The following is a 20,524-nucleotide window of genomic DNA, read 5'->3' as shown; positions in this document are numbered from 1 at the left end:
AGCAACACACAACAGTTACGTTTTATTTCCAGTAACTCCTTTCACAATACTGACAATGATGTTTTCGAAGCTCTTCGTACACCAAAACAGCTATTTCCACTCCTTTATATAAAACACAAGCAGCAGGGAACATTATAAACAAAGCCTGTAACCTACTTTTACTGCAGGATTTCTTTTAAATGGCTTTAAATGGTGTGTGAAATTAAATAAATTAGATCCCAAAAAGCAAAAGGAATGGCTATATAACCTACAAGCAAAAACAAATAGCTATATACAATAAATAATAGAGCACAAACACGAGATCACTGTGACCTTGGTCTGATCTTATTTACCTTCAACTTCATTTTATAGCCACATGAAAACCAAAATATGCATCTTCTGATTCAAAATGTTGCCTAATCCTCATGAAAACAGTTTATCGTGTTAATTTGATATCAATATTATATAAACAGCATTAATAACAAATGTGTCATGTATGTGTGGGTATAGTTTCTGAAATCATGTGCCACAAAACATTAATTTTAAAGTCTAGTGTCACTTTACACTGTAAATCCTACAAGACACAACGACAGAGGCCTGTTTGGCTGCTTCTGTTAGTTTCTCTGTTGAGTGTCTGACACAAAGTTTGCAGTTTACAACTTGAATGCCAAAGTAAAGAAACAAACAGGAGGCCTCTGTAGTGTGACACTAGTCTGATGTGGTGGGATGATGACTGGGAGGCGCCTGCCCTCTCATTAACCCCCAGTTTCCTTCCACACCTCTTTGTTTACACCTACATGCCGGTCAAGTCCGGGCAGAGGAGCAGCAGCAGTGTTTCAGACTCCACTCTGTTCTTGTAGGATCAGAAACAACAATGTGTGTGTCCGTGCTCATCTTTGTGTGGCTGTTTGGAGTTTCTCAGGCTTCTGACACCGCGGCTCCCGCCCAGCTCGGGCCGCCGTCGCTCGGATTCAGTTCCTCGGTCCGCTCGGTGTGCAAACCCATCCCGAGCACCCTGTCTCTGTGCCACGGGATCGGCTACAGGCACATGCGGATCCCCAACTTGCTCGGCCACGATACGCTGAGGGAGGCCCAGCAGCAGTCGGCCGCCTGGCTGCCCCTCATCTCCAAGCTGTGCCACCGGGACACCAAGAAGTTCCTGTGCTCGCTGTTCGCTCCGGTGTGTCTGCCGGAGCTCAGCGGGCCCGTCAGCCCCTGCAGGAGCCTGTGCGAAGCCGTGCGGGACGGCTGCGTGCCCGTGATGAGCGCGTTCGGGTTCCCCTGGCCGGAGATGTTCAACTGCACCCGGTTCCCGCGCGGGACCGAGCTCTGTATCCCGGCAACCGGAGAGCAAGAGGGGCGGACGGCGGAAGAGGTCAGGCACGAGGAGGTGCTGAAAGGTCAGTGTTTAATCTTTAAAACAGCTGTGGATTCATCCTCACACTATCTGAGGAAAGTAGGTCTAACGCTCTACTGTCAGCCACGTTTCATTGAACAACACCTTGAAATCATTTGTATGTTGTCCACGTGTCTAAACATATATGAGCTATTAACTATTAGGCTGTGTGTAACATGCAGTAGCCTGTATATAGCCTACTATCCCTGATAAATACCCTGTAAACTCGCACAGTATGGAGGACTAAACATGGCTTAGGTCTTAATCAAAAAGAAATGCAATTAACACATTTATACAGAAATACAGAAATTAATAAATGTATGAATGAATGATGATTAAAAAATAAATGCTTTACGTTATTTTTTACATTTTTGTTCACCTACATTTCTTTCTTTCTGTATATATGTGTCCATATGTTAATGAGTTAGGAGGTCCTATTTATTCATGCACTTATTTATGTATTTATTTCAGCATTTATTTGTCATTCCTGTATTCATTTATGCATTTATTTATTCATTAATTTACTGACACTTGAGTCGTGTTTAGTCCTCCACACTTGCGTGCACAAGGGGGGCGGACGTGTGCTAAAGTGCTCTCTAGGGAGACAAAACGTGTGCTAAAGTGCCCTCTAGGGAGCAAAAAAGTGTTTTAAAGTGTCCTCTAGGGAGCCAAAACATGTGCTACAGTGTCCTCTGGGGAGCCAAACATGTGCTTAAGTGCCCGCTAGGAGCCAAATTGGGCGTTGAAGTGTCTTCTAGGAGCCAAAACGTGTGCTAAAGTGCCCTCTAGGAGCCAAAACGCATGCTAAAGTGTTCTCTTCAGTGGCGAGGACGCGCTATATGTGCCCTTTTTTTCCTTTTCACCCCTGCCCTTCAAAAAAGTCTGTGAACACCACTGGTCCTCCATACTCCAAGTGCACATCTCCACACCTATAAGTCCACCCGATACCTGTACCGATATCCGCGTACCGATATCCGCATGCCGATGTTATTGGCCAACATGGTGCTGCGAGAATGAGTCCTAAAACCCAGAGCTGGCTTTACGATTTTTTTGCACTTACAGTTCCCTCATCTCAAAGTCAGGGGCTAGGGGTCCATGTGGCTGGGGCCGTGCTCTAGGCTCAGGCCTGAGGCCCTTTGATGCAGCTCTCTCTCTCTCTCTCTCTCTCTCTCTCTCTCTCTCTCTCTCTCTCTCTCTCTCTCTCTCTCTCTCTCTCTCTCACCCCATTTCCTATCTGTCCTATATAATAAAGGGTTTGAAAACTGCCCAAAAACAGCAAAAAAAAGGTTTCTTGTCAACATAGGTTTAACAAATTTTAACATTTTGTTCTACAACATAGAATATGTCAGTGAATAGCCCACTTGTGAATTTACAGCTTGTATGAGTCTTTAAAAAGGCAATTTCTAACAGGTGGCATAAAAAGTCTACAAACATCTAGTTGTACAGGTGAAAGCAGTTGTAAGCTTGTGGGTGGCGTAGTTCGTTTATAGCATAACGTTAGCTTTTTACATCCAGCGATTGTATTTACGCTTCAAAAATCATAACATTGGTGTTCATTTGTGAAGATTATCATGCTGAACAAAAACACTGAGGTCTAAGTATCGCAAACTTTTGTCCGCCACAGATCATATTTTCTGCAAAATCCAATTGAAAAATCCCAATGACCTTTAAATAAGTGACAATAAATGTGCATGTTTAAGAAATGTTTGAGTTAACTTGGAAAGTGCCTCCATCATAGATTGTCCAGTTTTTACAACCATAAAATGTCCCGCTCAGTAGACTACATATCTTGGTCACATTTTTTATATAACCAATTAAAATTTTTGGGATCTTTATCAAAAAGGTTTGTTGATGTTAAAAGAAAAATAACTGCCAGTTTGTAAATATGCCATTTTTGTAACTCTCTGTTAATGACTTCGGTTTCAGCCTCACAATCAGTCAGATTGTAGTTCAAGTTGTGTGTATTTGCAAGTCCTTTCTTTATTTTATTTATTTAATTCAAAACAGTTCACCAAGCCAACAAATATATCTTACAGATACTACTAGCAACAGCAGTTAAATGCATCACAATAAGATGGTAGAAGCCTGAGCCTCCAACACAGAATATGCGGTCTGAAAAAATAAAGGAAATATAACAAATGGTGTGAATAACATATTTCCTGAGACTTAAAAAACATATATTCACTAAAAGGTGGAGCTCTGCTGATCTAATTCTATTTCTTTTATTTCATCTTGCCTTATTTTATTTTATTTGATATTTTTCTTTGTCATCATAGGCTCTGTCTCTTTTGTTGCCATTACTGTTACCTTGAGTATGAAACAGCAGATATGATGAATATGAATCTGTGCATGATTTGAATGAAACTTAAATTAAAAAAAACAATTCACCTGTTTCCTTCCTCTTTGGCCTGTTTCGTATGCTGCTGTAACAACTGAAATGTCCCTTCGAAAGATCACTGAAGTTTTATTTTATTCGATCTTATCTTTAAGTTGTTTTGCATGCCTTGATCCTGGAGTGTCTGCTCAGAGACAGCAGACGACAGTCACACCACCTTTATCATTTTTTTTTTACATCCCCACTGCAGACGCTGGCAGTCATCTAATCCCCTCTCTTTTCCACCCCCCAGGGAGTGTTATCTGTGATGCCTGTAGTCTGGCTGCTGAAGGAGAAATGGACATCCAGGAAAACTTCTGCCACAGTCCATATGGTGAGAACAAAGGGATTTAGATAATGTACTACACAAATACACCCCTTTCTTCTTTTCAATATGGAACAGAACACAGCATAACCCTCTGTATATGATGTAGATTAAAAAAACAACAACCCTTAATTCAAACAAACAGAACAGATTATCTAATCTTATAAAGATAGAGAGGTTGTTTTACTATGTGTCTGAAATGGCACGTGTTAAATAGCATTCTCCCTGTCTCTGTTTCAGCATTTAAGATGCGTCTGGGCAGTGTGTCGATGGTGGGAGGAGACCGTCAGCTCGTGCCTACGGCTCGCAGCCGCATCCTGAGGTGGGCGGGGGGAGGTGCAGAGAGGGCAGAAGGGATCGGCGGCGCAATGGCCCACAGCGCTTTGTGGCTCCAAGAAGGAGGCACCTGTACTTGTCCTGGCTTAGATTCTGCAGAGACAAACGAAGACAGTGGGTTAGATGAGGAACAGGTGGATAAGAGACAAGCAAAAGAAGGAGGAAAGGAGGGGAAAGGGGCCCAGAGCAGATGGTATCTGGCCCTGGCTCAGGCGGAAGAAGGACGACTGGTGCTGACTCGACTGGTGAGGTGGACCAGAGGGGACAAAGAGCTAAAGAAGTTCATCAGAGCGCTGCTTAAACAGTCCTGTCGAGAGCTGTAAACAGGGAGGTATCAACCGTTGCAGTCCTGCCCCATGGACGCTGCCTTGTGGTCGTATGCAGTCTGTAACTGCAACATCATTAAATCATGAACAGCTAACAATTGGTTCCCCAAATGGAGCTGAATAAATCACTTGAGTACAGATTGTTAGATTCAATGTAAATGAATGAGATTAGTTCATAGATATCTGTAATTCTGCATACTGGCCACTTTCTTGATGAATTGTTCCTGATTAACTCTGGAAAAGGTGCTAAAGACACACGCTCAATCAAATCTTCATTACTAAGTACATATTATTTTGTGTCCCATCAAGTAAAGCAGTGCATCATATTGACTTGTTACTAAATGCATCATTATATCACATTTACTTAACCGTTATTCACCATTCTCGTCAAATAGAGAACTGTTGATCATGAGTTTTTTGTTACAGTGAATTATTATTAGAGCTGGTGTTTGTTTCTGGATATCTCACACTGGGGCAACATTTGTGTATTTTTGTGTACATTTGTGTATATAGGAGAGACAAAATATAACCCTTCAGTTAAAGTCGAAGTGTTAAGCAATGTTTGCAGGGGTTTAGGCTGATCTCATTTTATATTTTCTATTGATACATATTTAGGTTGAAGCAGTGTAATTGTTGTTATTTCTGTAATGGTAAAAAACTATCTATCCTTTCACACAGTGTCGTTTTATACACATTAATCAGACAGCAGGGAAATAAAAGACCTGCAAGTGTTTTTATTGCCTCATGTTTAACCATTTTGTTTCACAGTAGTAGTTTTATGAGTGAAATCACATGTTAGGAAATCATGTCAGAAGAAAAGCACTGAAAATAAAGAAAGAAAATGTGATGTGAACAATAAATCATTTATCTTTGGTCTCTTTTTTTGCATTTTATTACATTTATTTGTGCCACATTTTTTCACATTGTTTTATTGTTATTTAAAAAAAACTTTATATACACAAATCCAATTCATCTATTGTGTTACAATAGATGATATCCCATGAATTAGCCATTTTGGTGTGTTTGTGTTTTCTTTGACCTTTCCATTATGACTCCGTAAAGAAAGAAATTTGATTCCACACAGACACACACCTGTTGCTGTTAACTTGATATATCAAATGTCTCACACTGACTCTCTCTGTCTCTGCTCCCGTCCACAATAGCGCTCCTCTTCTAAATATCTGGACAAATAGCTATCAGTGTGTTCAAATTCACAAAAACTGGTCTTAAAGGGCTATAGTTAGTTACGTTAGTCAACAGTCTGTCTGTTAAATGGAAATAATTACAGCACATGTACTGTCATGCACGTGATACATAAATTATTCACACTCCCACGTCCCTTACACACACACACACATCTCCGTCTTTCGGTGGCTCTCATCTTTATCATCTGTGCTGCTGCTTTGCTTTCGTGACACTTTTTAGAAAACAGGTAAGTCGTAGTCTGTTATTCATGGAACTGTAAGAGAAACTTTATTTTGATCCAAATACTTTGTCATCGCATCTGTTTTGTCGGTTCAAGTCTACGGTTGGTTACCTGAGGCGGTAGAAACATCTAGAGAGGCACAGCATTGACTTGCACATCTACCTATAACTAAAGCATGGACGATTGTGTGTAGCTCTCATCCTCCATAACAATAAACCAATGTGTTTAATGTATTTGGGAATTTCATCATTTCAGGATAAGATTATTTAATTGATAAAATATCACTAAGGTTTCAGTCTCCTAATGGTCTTAACATACATTTTCTTCTCTCTTTGCATTAATTAGAGATCATTTGTTAGTTGTGAGTGATCTTTCAGTAGTTTTGTCGTAATTAATTCATGGTTTTGATCATTTAACACATGGAACATTACAAAAGCACCAGACAAGCTGCAGAGCCTTGATACCACAAGAAAGAAAGAGTTGTAGAGTCACAATTTCCCATATTCGTGAATTACTGCATGATAAACTGTGAAATAATGACGTTTAGCTGAAATGCCAAAGGATCTTACTGTAGTGGACAACATCAGTGCACACTTTATATGCACCTTCAATACAGAACGATACTACCAGTATTTGCCGCTTAAAATTACAAAAATTACTCACTCAAGCATCAGGAGGAATTGACTGAATGATTTCGCCGCACAAATGGAAAGTTGCAGCAGGTTTGGGGCTAAATATGGACACTAAATACTCAGGATCTGACTGCACTTGAACATCAGTATCAAAAGGCAAAATAGCAAAGAGGTAATGATAATGAGCATGATGATTTGTTGACTGATAAAGTGACTTTTTACCTATACAGCCTTCTTGTTTAATATGCAAAGCAGCCCAGTTATATTTAAAGTACAGTAATCCAATGCCACTGTAGTCCATGAATGTGAAAAGAGTAGGGAGACACAAAGGTGCTTCAGTGAATTGCAGCTACAACATTCATGTAAAGGTTAATTTACATGAAGACAAGGCAGCCAACATCTCATAAGCTGACATAAACAACACTAACTCCATTTTCTGAGCATAAGTGAGTATTAAGTCTGTAATAAATCTATTTGTGTTTGTTTTTCTTTATATGAGCTAGGATGGTGTCTGCTGCTATCGCTCTGGCCTTCATTCCCCTGCTGCTGACAATTATTATCAGGTGCCGCTTCTACTTTGTGCTGTTCTATCGGGCAGTCCTGGTCAGGATATGGAAGGACTGTGTTACTGGCCTGAGCCGCGAGGAGCGTGCCTACCAGTATGTTCTCACTCATGCCACCCCTGGAGACCCCGACAGCATCCTAGATGCCTTTGACAACTGGTGCAGCAAAGTGGAATTCATCAGCAACATTGGGCCTAAAAAAGGTGAGATAATTTACCTTTTCCTACAACTTATTGACGTCTGTTTTACAAGCATCGTTTTACATGATGTGTTTGGTTGAGTAGGGAAGATCCTGGACCGGCTGCTGATAGAGCAGAGCCCTCTGACGGTGCTGGAGCTGGGTGCCCACTGCGGGTACAGCACCGTGAGGATCGCCCGCTCTCTGCCCCTGGGTGCCAGGCTCTACAGCGTGGAGATGGACCAGAGGAACGCTGCCATCGCTGAGAAAATCATCCGCCTTGCAGGATTTGACGATGACACGGTGAGAGAGCAGAAACATGGAAACACTGTATACCCATTGCACTCTTCTGATAAAAGCCCTACTGTCAACAGGTCATCACTATTATTTGTTTTTACATAAATCTAATCTAATAATTTCATGTATTAAATATGAAGAGTATTATACCTTTGAGACATTCATGCGGCGTGTTCCCCAGGTGGAGCTCATTGTGAATCCATCTGATGAGGTGATCCCTCGGCTGCGGTCTGACTTTGGTTTGGAAAGGCTGGATTTTGTCTTCATGGACCACTGGAAGAAATGCTACCTCCCTGATCTACAGGTGACTAGAAGAAATCATTAGAAAAAAAAGCTTTAAATCTGAGCTACAAAGATGAAAATTGACTTTGAGTTTGCAGAAGCCTGTTTCTTTACATCTGAAATTACTTACTTGCTTGGTCAACTCCCTCAGCCACGTGATACAGCCTCTCTGTGTGCGTTTCAGATGTTGGAGGGCTCTGGTCTGCTGGGAAAAGGGTCTATCATCTTGGCAGACAACGTGCTGTTCCCTGGGGCGCCAAAGTTTCTCAGATACGTTCGCAAGAGCGGCCTGTATGAGTGGAAGGTGCACCGGGCCACACTTGAATACAGCAAAGGCATCAGGGATGGGATGGCTGAGCTGGTGCATCAGGGAAACAAGTAGATCATGCAGACTAGGATATCACAAATATATACATTTTTGGAGCAGCAAGGAATTGATTGATGATGGTTTATCCTGTGTTAAACCTTTTTTTCAATATTCAAAGAAAATTGTGATGGAGAGATGTCTAGTTTTTCAGAGTTGCATAATTCTAGCACTGCCAGCACCCTCTCCTGGTTTATAAAAATGTAATTTAGTAGTTTAGTAACCTCAGGTGTACAACACTTGTCTTATTATATAGAAATAGTATCCATATTTTTATTCCTGCTGGGGATCTTTGTCACTTGTCACCAACCCCGTCATTCTCCTGTCAGCTATCTAATAAAAAATGAAATATTAGAAAAACTTCAAAAATAGCTTGTTTATTTAAACATAACAGCCGAAATAAAAAAATACCATGAGCAAATTCATTAAATATGCAAATGAACCTGAATGAGATGTCACTTTTGGTGGGTTTATAATAGATATCCTTTATGTACAAATGTATTACTGAAGAAAATATTGCTCGTCAGGTGGAAAATGTAACCATCAACTTTTCATCAGGTCTCCGGTCACTCAGCTGCTGGGACAAATAAGCACATGCAGGATCGGCAAACTCCATTTCATCCAGTGCCAGCCTACAGTAGCTGCACCAAACAACAGACAACCCTGGCAACTCGCAATGCCGGCCGCTATTGGCTGGTACAATGTAAACAGAACGTAACAGAAAGTCATTGTCAAACCCGTCAAAACATTTTTTAAATATTAATTCAGACTGAATATATTTTTTATGGAAAAGCAATACTTTAGTTTTGTATCCCCCAAAATGCCCCGTGGGTGTATTTTTTTCTTTTAAATATAGCCTTTAATGAAGATTCTACATATTCAACCTTTAATACAAAAAAATCAAGGCTTCTGTTCATTTTTGTACAAATAATCAAAGTCGTTGTAAGCAATCCTTTAAGATAAATATTTAGATGGGCACTGTGTGTATTCATATTTCAATTGACATTCTCCAAAAGCAACGTATTTAAATAATAACTGATGCAATGACTGAACAGAATACGATCTGTTACAAAAGATTAGCAGCATACACAAAACTATGAAACAGAATAGTACTGTATGGTGAAATATCAGTCATTCTCCTTCATAGGTAACAAATTATTTTGCTGACTGAACTGTTGTTCGTTCTCAGTCAGCTGTTTGGAGGCTCTCTGAGAAGTAACACATGACTTAAGATATGACAAGGTCAAAGTTTAAATGAGACATCACTGGGCTGATGCTTACTGCTGCTACTGAGTGTATGTGGGTGTGTGTGTCAGGTAGCAACACTCACAACAGTGTCCTAAGACGTCCAGGGCCTTCGAAGGCCGACTGCGGCCTGACATGAGACACTCTGTGCTCGGTTTACCCAGCCTCCCTCTACACAACATCATAATACAAGCTTTGATTCAACTGTATTCTTCTCCTGTTTACACAAATACAAAAACGTATTTGTGTCACAGTTTTAAGAGACAGCAGTCGTGTTTTCAGTGGGGAGTAAAAATCCAGTTCCAGACGGGTTGATAGAGACTAAAATTGTCTTTTGTCTTAGATCATCCATTGGTCTTGGTCTTGATCTGGTCCCTCCATGTCCACCTGATATAAATAAAACAGAGGAAAGGATATTTTTTATTTCACTGTTTGGGGATAGAAAAGGCAGCTAATAGGAAACAACACATACCATTGCAAAAAATACTATATTGTTCGCTGCAGGGAGCACTATGGTCGGGACAGGCTGTGAGTGTATTGAGAGGGGACCCCTGTTAACTGCATACCCTTCTAATTAACAGTTCTAACTTTTAACACAACTAATAACCCACAACTAACTCTCTTTCACAGGACAAAACAACATAGCATGACAATGTGTGACATCAATTTTAACACAGCATGTTTTTATAATCTACTGACAGTACTATAAGCCACTATGAACCTATAATAAGGCTGTCATGCAAAAAGAAAAGTGACACACGGTGAATCCACCAGAATTTAAGAAATAACTGTCATGCTAGTTTTGGGTTTTGAGTGATTTCAGTGTATATCTTTATATTTACGCAGTAGTAGGTTAGTTTATTTAGAATATTTATTGTATTTGTTTTCTTTCTCTTCTAGTGTTGATGTGTATATTTATATATATATATATATATATACACTTATATAGCATATCTAAGAAAGTTAGTAACTAGGTTCAATTAGTAAATGTAATTTCAACAAAATCTAAGTAAAAAGGAAGTCCTTCTACTGAACAGCATCATATGAAACTGTTCAACTCTCGCTGTATTAAATGCAGGGACGAGACTTTCTACAAATCATAAATTAAAGCACCTCATTGATCTCGCCGTCATCAGGTGATTCATTATAGTCATTCATCTCATCCATGTCCTGCATGTCTTCTTCATCCTCCGAGTCTTCCTCACTGTCCTCTTCATCCTCATCGTCCTCCTCTTCTTCATCCTCATATCCCGCCTGCGCCACAGTAAAGCCAGATGACTTAAATGGAGGGAACCATGTTACCAGTGTATGTTTCATACTGTCACATGGTGAAACTCAAGGGCAGCATTTTCATTTAAGATGCATGTGTTGATATTATTGTATCTGAAAGACAACACATTACCTCATAAATAGGTTTCCCAATGGGCATCAAGTTGTTGTCTTTTTCAGCAATGCTCTGCAGCTGAGGTAGAGAAAGAAGTGCACATGTTAAAATGCAGATTAATTGAGTAGTTGTCAAGTATTAAATTAATCGCCAACTATTTCGATAATCGATTAGTTGGATTGAGAATTTGTTTTAAGAACAAAAAAGTAAAAACTCTCTGTCTATAAGTCTATAAAACTGCGAAAAATGAGCAGTAGTGAAGCTCTAGCAGAGGTGTGTACCCAGGTCTGGTGCTGCTGCTCCTGCTGGTGCAGCTCGGTCTCGTCCACACAGGGTCGGTCAAGATTGAACCACAGGGACTCCGTGATCCGGGGGAAGAGAGAGGGGAACAGCGTGGACATGTCTGCCACACGGGGACAACAACACGCAAACAAACACGGTGTCAATCAACAGCAAGCCTGAGAGTAGCCTGGGTTGTGTAATATGACCCGTTTTTACACTAAAACGAAGCTAAAGTCTAACTGTTGCGTGAAATACGAACTCTATCATACATCACCCCCACGAATCTTCTAGGTATCATATAAAGTTATGTAATGTGCTATGTTACTCGTTATTCATAGCTAAATTATAAATAGACCAGTGTAATTACCTGCCAGTCTCTCGCTCCAGCTTTCAAATTTTTCAAAACATATTTAACCGGAAACGCCTGGTGTTGACCTATCAATACTTCCGGTGTCCACTAGTCTCGTGTCACTTCACAATGGTTCCGCCTGGGTGGTGGTGGCATCAGCAGGAGAGCCAGGAAAGTGGAGCAAAAACAAGAATGTACTTTGGTTAGTACGTTTATATCCATTTTAATAATCACCTTAGCTGTTCTACTATATTAACTGCCATAACATATAAGTCATTCACATTACCATAGGTATTATTATAGCTCCTGTTGCTTTTGTGGTGTGTCTCTCTGTCTGTGTGTCTGTCTTTGTCTCTCTCTGTACATCTTTCTATCTTTTCTCTCTTTCTCTCTCCTTTTCTTCTTCCCCAACCGGTCCTTTGACAGATGTTTGTCCTTCATAGAGCTGGGTCTGTTCGTTCCTGCCTGTTAAAGGGAAGGTTGCCGCAGTGTACTCAACGGGGGATTGTTGGGTCTATGTAAATCATAAATAAGTCAAAGAGTGTGGTCTATACCTAGTCTGTAAAGTGTCCTGAGCTAGGATTTGTTATGAATTGACACTGTAAATGAAATTGGATTTTAATTGAATTGAATTTAATAATATGTGTATATAGTAATACAGATATTTCCTGGGGTATGGTTGTATAAATACTGATACATATTTCTATCAACACCTGTTGAGAACCATAGTAAATGGTATGTCCCCCCTGTCGTCTGGGAAACAATACAGAAGAATCCCATCCAAAACCAACAGATTGAATAACAGTTTCATTCCTCAGGCAGTAAAATGCACAAACCCTGATCCCCTCCATCCCACCCCTCTCTAAGAACTGAACTGAATGTGCAATAACCCCCCTTCACTCTCCACTTACTTTGCACCTTTGTATAATAACACGGCATTGTGTATATATATATATATATATATATATTTATCCTGATTCTATTGTATTTTTTTGCTATTTACTGTATATTGCCATTTCTTGAAAGCTGCTAAACTGTGTTTTGTTGTCCTAAGAATAATGACGATAAAGAAATTCTAATTCGATTTTCATTTAATTTTAATGTCCGCTCTTTTCACACACATTATAGGGAATGCTGTTACAAAAGCAGGTCATCAGAGCCGCAGACCTTTATTATTATATGGAATTCCACTGCCAAGCAACAGCTTGGCCCCTTATTCACTTCCTGTCAGCTGAGGTCATTCTCAGTTTTTTAGATTTTTTTTAACGTTATTTAACCTTTATCTCACCAGGAAAAGGACCCATTGAGATTAAAAATGTATTTTACAAGAGTGTCCTGATCAAGACAGGCAGCAGCATAGTCTTACATACACAAACACAAGGTGACATAAACCGTAAAACACAAAGCATCCAAAACAGCAAACATTTCAAGGTCAGTTACAATAATACAAGCTTCAGGCAAAACATCTCGAGCCAGGTGTTTCTGCCCGAAGGTCATTCAATTTCCCCTTAAAAGTCTTCAATGAGACCAACTCATTTTGTTTTAAAGTTTCCTGTAAACTGTTCCAGGCTGAGGAAGCAGCAAACCTAAATGCTTTCTTTGCCAGTTCAGTTCTGACTTTTGGGACAAACAGCAAGAACAGATCCAGAGACCGAAGATTGTAAGTCCCAATATTGTTTCGGTTAATGCAAACACTGCAACAGGAAATAAACAGGGACAAATTTTGAATATTTATGTTTACGGGGACACTTTACATTTGTACAGATTAACCATCTAGTTCAAAATCTTGTAATGAAGGTCCTCTGGCTCATGCCCTTTCTGTTTTGTTTCTTAATTTAAGTTAAAATGGTTGTCAAGAACTTTTAGCTGAGCTTCTTTCCATTCAGTAATTTTACAACATGACTATGTTGCTACAGAGTTAGCATGCCCTTATGGTGTTTGTGGTGAGCTGATGCGCTGCCCCCGGTACCAAGCACGTGATCTAAAGGTTGAAGTTTGAGTCAAATCAGAAATCACCTACACAGATGCAGCAGAAACTTATCTTAACTGCCACCTTTTTAGTCATCTTATTGCCTTCCCAGGTCACACTGCCATTTCACACAGAGAAAGAAAGAGAGAGAGAAAGAGAGAGAGAGCAGGGTAGACCTTGAGATAAGACAAACCTCCCTAAAGGTAAGATGTAATAAAACTGAGATTACTTCATACGTACTACCTCTCTCTCGTTCCTTCTTTCTATCTTAAACTCCCTCACACACACACACACACACACACACACACACACACACACACACACACACACACACACACACACACACACAAGGCACTGACACACTGGCACAGACTTTGGACTTCTGAGACGTAAACTTCACACACATGCGAGCACAGATGTGTGTTTTCTAAGTCTTGTTTGGTCTTGAGAAGTGTGTAAGAGGTGACTGGAGACACTCATTTGTAGGATCATCAGGAAGGAAATATCACATAATCTAACAAGGTAACGTGAATCTTTTCATCATTGCATGTAGAAATCTTCTCAATGGTCTCTAAACATACAGTAGATCGTATAGTAGAATATAGTTTATCATAAACTAGTTACAAATAGAAATACAGGTTGTACGCTAGATGGTTGTAGGGTGAGTTTCAATTTGTTGAATGGTTTTTCAACCTCTTCTGTTACATTTCCTATGTAGTTGCTTTTCATTGTTGGATTCGGTTGAGCACTGGTAGATGTATATATGTGTATGTATGTATGTTGTTAGTGGGCTCAATGGGGCAATATCCATGAGATATTGCATCATTGTGAGTAAACCACATTGCCTTTTACCACCTATCATAGTTTGAGTTGGCACTTGCTTTATATACTGTAGGTTTTGTTTGAAACTGTTTTACTTCATATATGGTTGTGAAATTAGGCCTAATTTAAAATAAAAATACATATTACAAAATTGTAAAAAATAATCAGAATTTCCTTTTAATACGAATGGCATTTCTGTATAGTTTATCCCATAGAGGATTTGTGTATAGACAAGGCCATCGGTTAGAGTTGTTTATAGTAGTATAGAGAGCAACAGAAAGCCTGAGTCAAATTCCTTGTAAGTCTTCACACTTAGTATGTTATTAAAACGGATTCTGATAGTTGTTAACCTCATCCTACTGCCAGTTTTGGATTGCTGTACTTCAGAATCAGATTGTAATTTTCATAAAGAAAATGCGTTTTACATTTCTACTCTTACATATACAGTACTTTTTTCCCCCTCAACAATACACTTTCTACAATTCTCTGCAAATAGATTTGATAAAAAAATGTCTATCAAGGTTTTGGTTGTTCTTTTGTTGACATCCCGTGTTTTTCCCACCCATCGTATGTTAATGCCTCCCTGCAGAGCCATGTGGGCTGTCCTGGCCTTACTCCTAGCCCTCTCCGGCGGTGCTCTATCTCTGGACAAACTCAACATGTGTATGGACGCCAAACACCACAAAGGAAACCCTGGCCCTGAGGGAAAACTTTACTTTCAGGTGATGGACATAATGGTCATAAACAGTGTTTCCGGTTCAACAGCACACAGCACCCCTTTTTTTAACCTAGTTAAATAAAGGATATTGATTGATCACTCTTCCTCTTTCCAGTGTGCTCCCTGGCGTGACAATGCATGTTGTACAGCCAATACCACCGAAGAAGCCCACAACGATAACTCCTACCTGTACAACTTCAACTGGAATCACTGTGGCGTCATGAGCCCCCAGTGCAAGAAACATTTCACCCAGGACACTTGCTTCTATGAGTGCTCGCCACACTTGGGACCCTGGATACAGCCAGTGTGTATTGTGCTCTCAGTCGCTCTTGTATGTGTGTACTAAGAACAGTAGATGGCAGCATAAGATCTTGAAAGGGCTTGTCAGGGCAGTTAAATCCACATACGATATTTTGCCATTGTTGCATTTTATATATATAAAGGTAACCCGGCTAATAAAACTCTATAAAGAGAGACTTTGTATTGAGCTCCCAGCTTAATTTGTGGACACCTTTTAAAACCCACGTGACTGACCACAGCATTATTACTGCACATGCAAAAAGCTTAATTCTAGAAACATATCACTTGTGTTCTGAAATTATGGATCATAAACACTACTTATGTCTGTGAAGGTGGATCAGAGCTGGCGTAAGGAGCGTATCATAGATGTGCCTCTGTGTAAGGAGGACTGCCAGGAATGGTGGGAAGACTGCAAGAACGAATACACCTGCATGACTAACTGGCATAAAGGATGGGACTGGAGCTCAGGTAGGTACACACACACACATACACACACACACACACGCACACACATGCACACACAGACACACACACACACACACACACCCACACACACCCACACACAGACACACACACACACACACACACACACACACACACACACACACACACACACACACACACACAGTGGGTAAAGCCCAGACTTGCACACACTTTTGTATGTAACCACAGAAAACAAATTCACAACTTTGCATACACATTTACACGTCTTACACAAAGAAGTAACACATATGACTATGTGTACACAGTGCAATGCATTCACTAACTCATCAACACATAAGGAGATCTTCCATTAAACTTTACAGGTACAATTGTCATCAAATTCCTCAAGTCACCCCCCCCTCTCTCCCCCTCCAGGTGTTAACAAATGCCCTACAGACAGTAGATGCAGACAGTGGACCGAAGTTTACCCAACACCCAAGTCCATGTGTGAACAAATCTGGTCCAATTCCTATCTTTATACCACCCACTCTAAAACCTCAGGGCGCTGCATGCAGCTCTGGTTCAATGGGACGAACCCCAACAGGAAGGTAGCTGAGTACTACCTTAACAACGCACAGCAACGCCAAAGCTTTGCCTTGACAACTCTACTTCTACTGGCTTTTACATCTTTCTCTGTAATGATGTACTAAAATCATATCTGTGGCCTATCCTGTATCACCTTGGAGTCACCAGTAAAAATGCTTCCAAACGTTTTTATGTGTTGCTTTTTTGTCTCATTTTTCAGTCAATGACCCTCCTGATTGATGGTAATATGACTCCTCTGGTTTGAATCCTAGTGAAAAGACGCCCCCACCTTTAGTTAGTGCACTGTTTTTAAAAATGCAGTACATTAACATAAAAAATAAGATTTTTGTTTCATTTTTGAATCAATCTGGGGCGGATGTAGCTCAGGAGGTAGAGCGGGTTGTCCACTGATTGCAGGTTTGGTGGTTCGAACGCCAGTATTTCCTTTCCACATGTTGAAGTGTCCTTGAGCAAGACGCTGAATTTCAAATTGGTTGCCCAGCACCTTGCATGGTTGCTGCCGTGTCGGTGAGTGTGTGTGAATCAGAGGCAAACATTTTAAACCACTGTGTATAAAAATGTGGTCCATTTACCATCAAGGCAGCACAGCAGTTTTGTGTATAAAAGTAGAGTATAGTAGAAAAGAATATATGAAATTCCATGTGAATAAAGAAAATAACACAAAAATATACGTGTTCGACTGGACAAGGCATAAAGGGGCATGTCACATATTGTATTACTGCACAGCTATGGGATGATATTTCTGTGAGTGCAAACTATGGATCAGTTTAATAACCTCTTCATAGCCTCAACCACCAGTGAGGAAGCTGTAAAACTGACCCTAGATCTGCATGGAAGGAAAATGGTACTGTGCACTGGGCCCCAGTAATCACACCGTCACATGACCAGTCGGAGCCAGCTAGTGGTTAGTGGGCTCCAATGTTTGGTAATTATGGAGTCCCTTGTGTGTGTGTGTGTGTGTGTGTGTGTGTGTGTGTGTGTGTGTGTGTGTGTGTGTGTGTGTGTGTGTGTGTGTGTGTGTGTGTGTGTGTGTGACAGAGAGAGGGAGTAAGGGTGTGTTAATGTCTCTCTTCCTCCCTCTATGTTTAGCCGTGTTTTTGTGTTGCACAGTCTATATATGTGTGTGTGTGTGTGTGTGTGTGTGTGTGTGTGTCAGTTACATATTCATGCATCAGTGCCACGTCTGAATGTCTTCTATAACGTCTTTGTACAAGTTTTGCGATTAATTATATGGTGTTTGTGAATGTGGCCTAGCAACATTTGTGCACTCCGTACTTTCTATACTATACTATAACCAAGTGCAGTCAACATTTATTTTTATTTTTATATTTTAAAAAAGTGTGTCCTTACTTTCTGACAGAGATCAGACGTGTCAAAGTGCTACTCCTTTTCCGAGGCTGATAATCACATCCTTCCTGATGATACCACTGTATAATTTAGCATCGCAAGGAGGTCAGCTGTGAATCTCGGGCCAGTCTTTCCTGTTTCTTTTCACTGTGTAAACTGTATGCTTAAAGCTCATACAAAAACATGGCTCATTGCAGAAGTTTGTTCAATACTGGAGCCATTGTGATTGAACAGTTTTATTCAAACATTTTTTTGGGTTTGAATAACAGAAGATGTTTCAACACACACCATGGATTTGTAATAATTCCCTCAATTTACACAATGCGAGGGTTGTAGAATTTTGTCATGGAAGTGAAGAAATATTGCACATTTTCTTAATATTACACAGGTTTATAGCTTAACTGGTGTGAGGTATCCATGATACTTAGATTTAGAACATATATAATATTGTAATATGTCAGATGTCATAGAACAATGGCATTATCAGATATTAGGCTACTATTTGGATGTTGCTATGAACAATATTTAGCTTCTTAAAAGTTATGCTAACATCCTGACTCCTGATGTAAAGCTAAGCCTGAAATACTGAATCTGATTGTGGCTCGATAAAGTGACCTTAAGCGCCCCTCTCACCAAAAAAAATGGCCACTGTATTGGGGAAGAGGATATAGTTATCAACATGACCTGTTTTCTGGCCCTCATGAGGCACAACTTTACAAAAGTTGCCTGTCCATCCTACAATTTGGTTTTTGGGTTTGTAATGAGCACTACAGCCTCACAGTGCCCTCAGCATGGCTAGACTTCAAGAGTTACCAGACAATTATGGTAAGAGGCAAAAAATGTGAAAAAATTATTTTTTTTAAGATGAATTGCTGACAAAGTGGTTTTATTACAATGTGACATCTTTCTACATGCTTTTACGATCCCTGCATGCGGACATATTGTTAAGCCACATACTTTTACAGTCTTTTACAGTCAACTCACACACACACGTTTACACAGTATGATGCCATAGTCCGAAATAGAATTGGGATGGCTGCTGTCCCTGTGGTTATTAATACTCAGCTTTTCTGAAGTTGATGGCAACACACACACACACACACACACACACACACACACACACACACACACACACACACACACACACACACACACACACATACATACATACATACATACACACACACACACACACACACACACACACACACACACACACACACAGCCAAACTCTCATTCTCTGTCCTCACTTTAACTCTGCTTTGCTTTGTGTGTGTGTGTGTGTGTGTGTGTGTGTGTGTGTGTGTGTGTGTGTGTGTGTGTGTGTGTGTGTGTGTGTGTGTGTGTGTGTGTGTGTGTGTGTGTGTGTGTGTGTGTGTGTGTGTGTGTGTGTGTGTGTGTGTGCGTGCGTGTGTGTGTGTGTTTCCACACCACATTTTAGGAGTAAGACTTTCTGTGGGCAACTAGAGAGAAAAATACATAATGTGCAACAATCTCTAAATGTTGGGTTGGCTGTTTCCTGTGTTTTGCCCATCTGGCTCCTAGTTTAACAGTTACACCTGAAGGGGAGTGTGCGATCTGGGAGAGAGAAAACTTTTGCATAACTGGATTGGAGATTGAGAAATTACAGCATCCAGGCCTCGTCAGTGGCTGCAGTTCACGCTGATATTCAAAGAGGAAAGCCCCCTTGAAGGCTTTGACCATGTAATGGTTAACTTGGAGCCATGATACAAGAGAGAAAATTAAACAAGGTCATTTTCAAGGAATTGTAAACTTTAAAGAAAAGGTGATGTGTTATCAGTATTGCTGCAATATTATTTAGTTCACATTAATAGTACCCATATGGGTTAAAAGTGGATATTATCTGCTGAAAAATCTTTAGTTTATTCTAAATGGTGTAAGTCTATTTAAAGAAATAAAAACACAGAAACTTGAGCCCATGCTATGAACCCAAAGGATAGATATAGGATTGGTTGGTAATCCAAGGAAAGGGAGAACTTTTTCATCCTGGAGAAGGAAGAAGTTCTTGCATCATTTACTTAAGTAAAACTAGTAACACATCTTCGTAAATCACTTTAGTATTTATGAAGCATTTATGAAGTAGGCCTACCTAAGTGTTATGGAAAAATGCACTTAAAATATAACGGCCATTTTCAAAGTGGATTGTTGATTCATTAATGTGTATGAAGCATTTTCATGTTGTACGGTCAGGGTGCAGCAATCTTTTATACACTTTTGAGTACTGTTCAATCTATAACAATGAAATATATATTATTATAGTGGAGTCAAATGTATATAATATATGTATTTGAATGTAATGGAGTGTGAAAGTATAAAACAGTTTAGAAGCAGAGGTGGCGCTTGCCAGCAGACAAGGCTGGCGTCTGATTGGGGCCCCAGGTAACTACAGAGTGATTTGTGTCCAAAACACCACAAAAGTCTCCAACAACACCAGAAACAAGTCACTAGATTTCTCTCTAGGGTGGATGAGGATTTCGGAAGTCAGAGAAACTCGCCATCGGTGTGTATCATAGCCTACGTAGCCCACCCATCTCTTCTTCTCCGTTGTTGGTGTATTTCTGTGGCAGTTACAGCGCCACA

The 20,524-nt window shown here is 40.2% G+C and overlaps 4 protein-coding genes across 5 annotated transcripts; 3 read left to right on the top strand and 1 right to left on the bottom strand.

Annotated features, from left to right (window-relative positions):
• The first annotated feature begins 96 nt into the window (after window positions 1-96).
• On the top strand, window positions 97-5,468 carry sfrp2l (secreted frizzled-related protein 2 like). Its single transcript, XM_083913769.1, has 3 exons — window positions 97-1,379; window positions 4,003-4,083; window positions 4,315-5,468. The coding sequence occupies exons 1-3, from the start codon at window positions 854-856 to the stop codon at window positions 4,731-4,733; spliced, it is 1,026 nt and encodes a 341-aa protein (XP_083769895.1). The 5' UTR covers window positions 97-853; the 3' UTR covers window positions 4,734-5,468.
• Window positions 5,469-7,298: 1,830 nt separating this feature from the next.
• tomt (transmembrane O-methyltransferase) lies at window positions 7,299-8,496 on the top strand (the record flags this gene model as incomplete). The annotated part of the gene is made up of 4 exons (XM_083914672.1): window positions 7,299-7,560; window positions 7,642-7,838; window positions 8,014-8,136; window positions 8,299-8,496. 4 exons carry the CDS (start codon window positions 7,299-7,301, stop codon window positions 8,494-8,496), a joined length of 780 nt encoding a protein of 259 aa, XP_083770798.1.
• Window positions 8,497-8,877: 381 nt separating this feature from the next.
• On the bottom strand, window positions 8,878-11,817 carry anapc15 (anaphase promoting complex subunit 15). Of its 2 annotated transcripts, none has more exons than XM_083913760.1 (5): window positions 11,757-11,817; window positions 11,389-11,510; window positions 11,126-11,185; window positions 10,837-11,001; window positions 8,878-10,110 (listed from the first exon to the last, which is right to left on the bottom strand). In XM_083913760.1, exons 2-5 carry the CDS (start codon window positions 11,506-11,508, stop codon window positions 10,063-10,065), a joined length of 393 nt encoding a protein of 130 aa, XP_083769886.1. In that variant the 5' UTR covers window positions 11,509-11,510; window positions 11,757-11,817; the 3' UTR covers window positions 8,878-10,062. The 2 variants fall into 2 exon arrangements, with proteins under 2 accessions (XP_083769886.1, XP_083769887.1); XM_083913761.1 differs by having other exon boundaries at window positions 10,837-10,977.
• A 78-nt stretch (window positions 11,818-11,895) lies between these two features.
• Window positions 11,896-16,680, top strand: folr (folate receptor; the record flags this gene model as incomplete). The annotated part of the gene is made up of 5 exons (XM_083913925.1): window positions 11,896-11,940; window positions 15,119-15,251; window positions 15,363-15,551; window positions 15,880-16,015; window positions 16,406-16,680. Exons 2-5 carry the CDS (start codon window positions 15,123-15,125, stop codon window positions 16,678-16,680), a joined length of 729 nt encoding a protein of 242 aa, XP_083770051.1. The 5' UTR covers window positions 11,896-11,940; window positions 15,119-15,122.
• Between the last annotated feature and the right edge of the window lie 3,844 nt (window positions 16,681-20,524).

Source organism: Echiichthys vipera (assembly GCF_963691815.1).
Source record: "Echiichthys vipera genome assembly, chromosome: 5".
In the NCBI taxonomy this organism is placed as follows: Eukaryota; Metazoa; Chordata; class Actinopteri; order Perciformes; family Trachinidae; genus Echiichthys; species Echiichthys vipera.
Note: the sequence above shows the minus strand (reverse complement) of the source record. Positions and strands in the feature narration are given on the sequence as shown.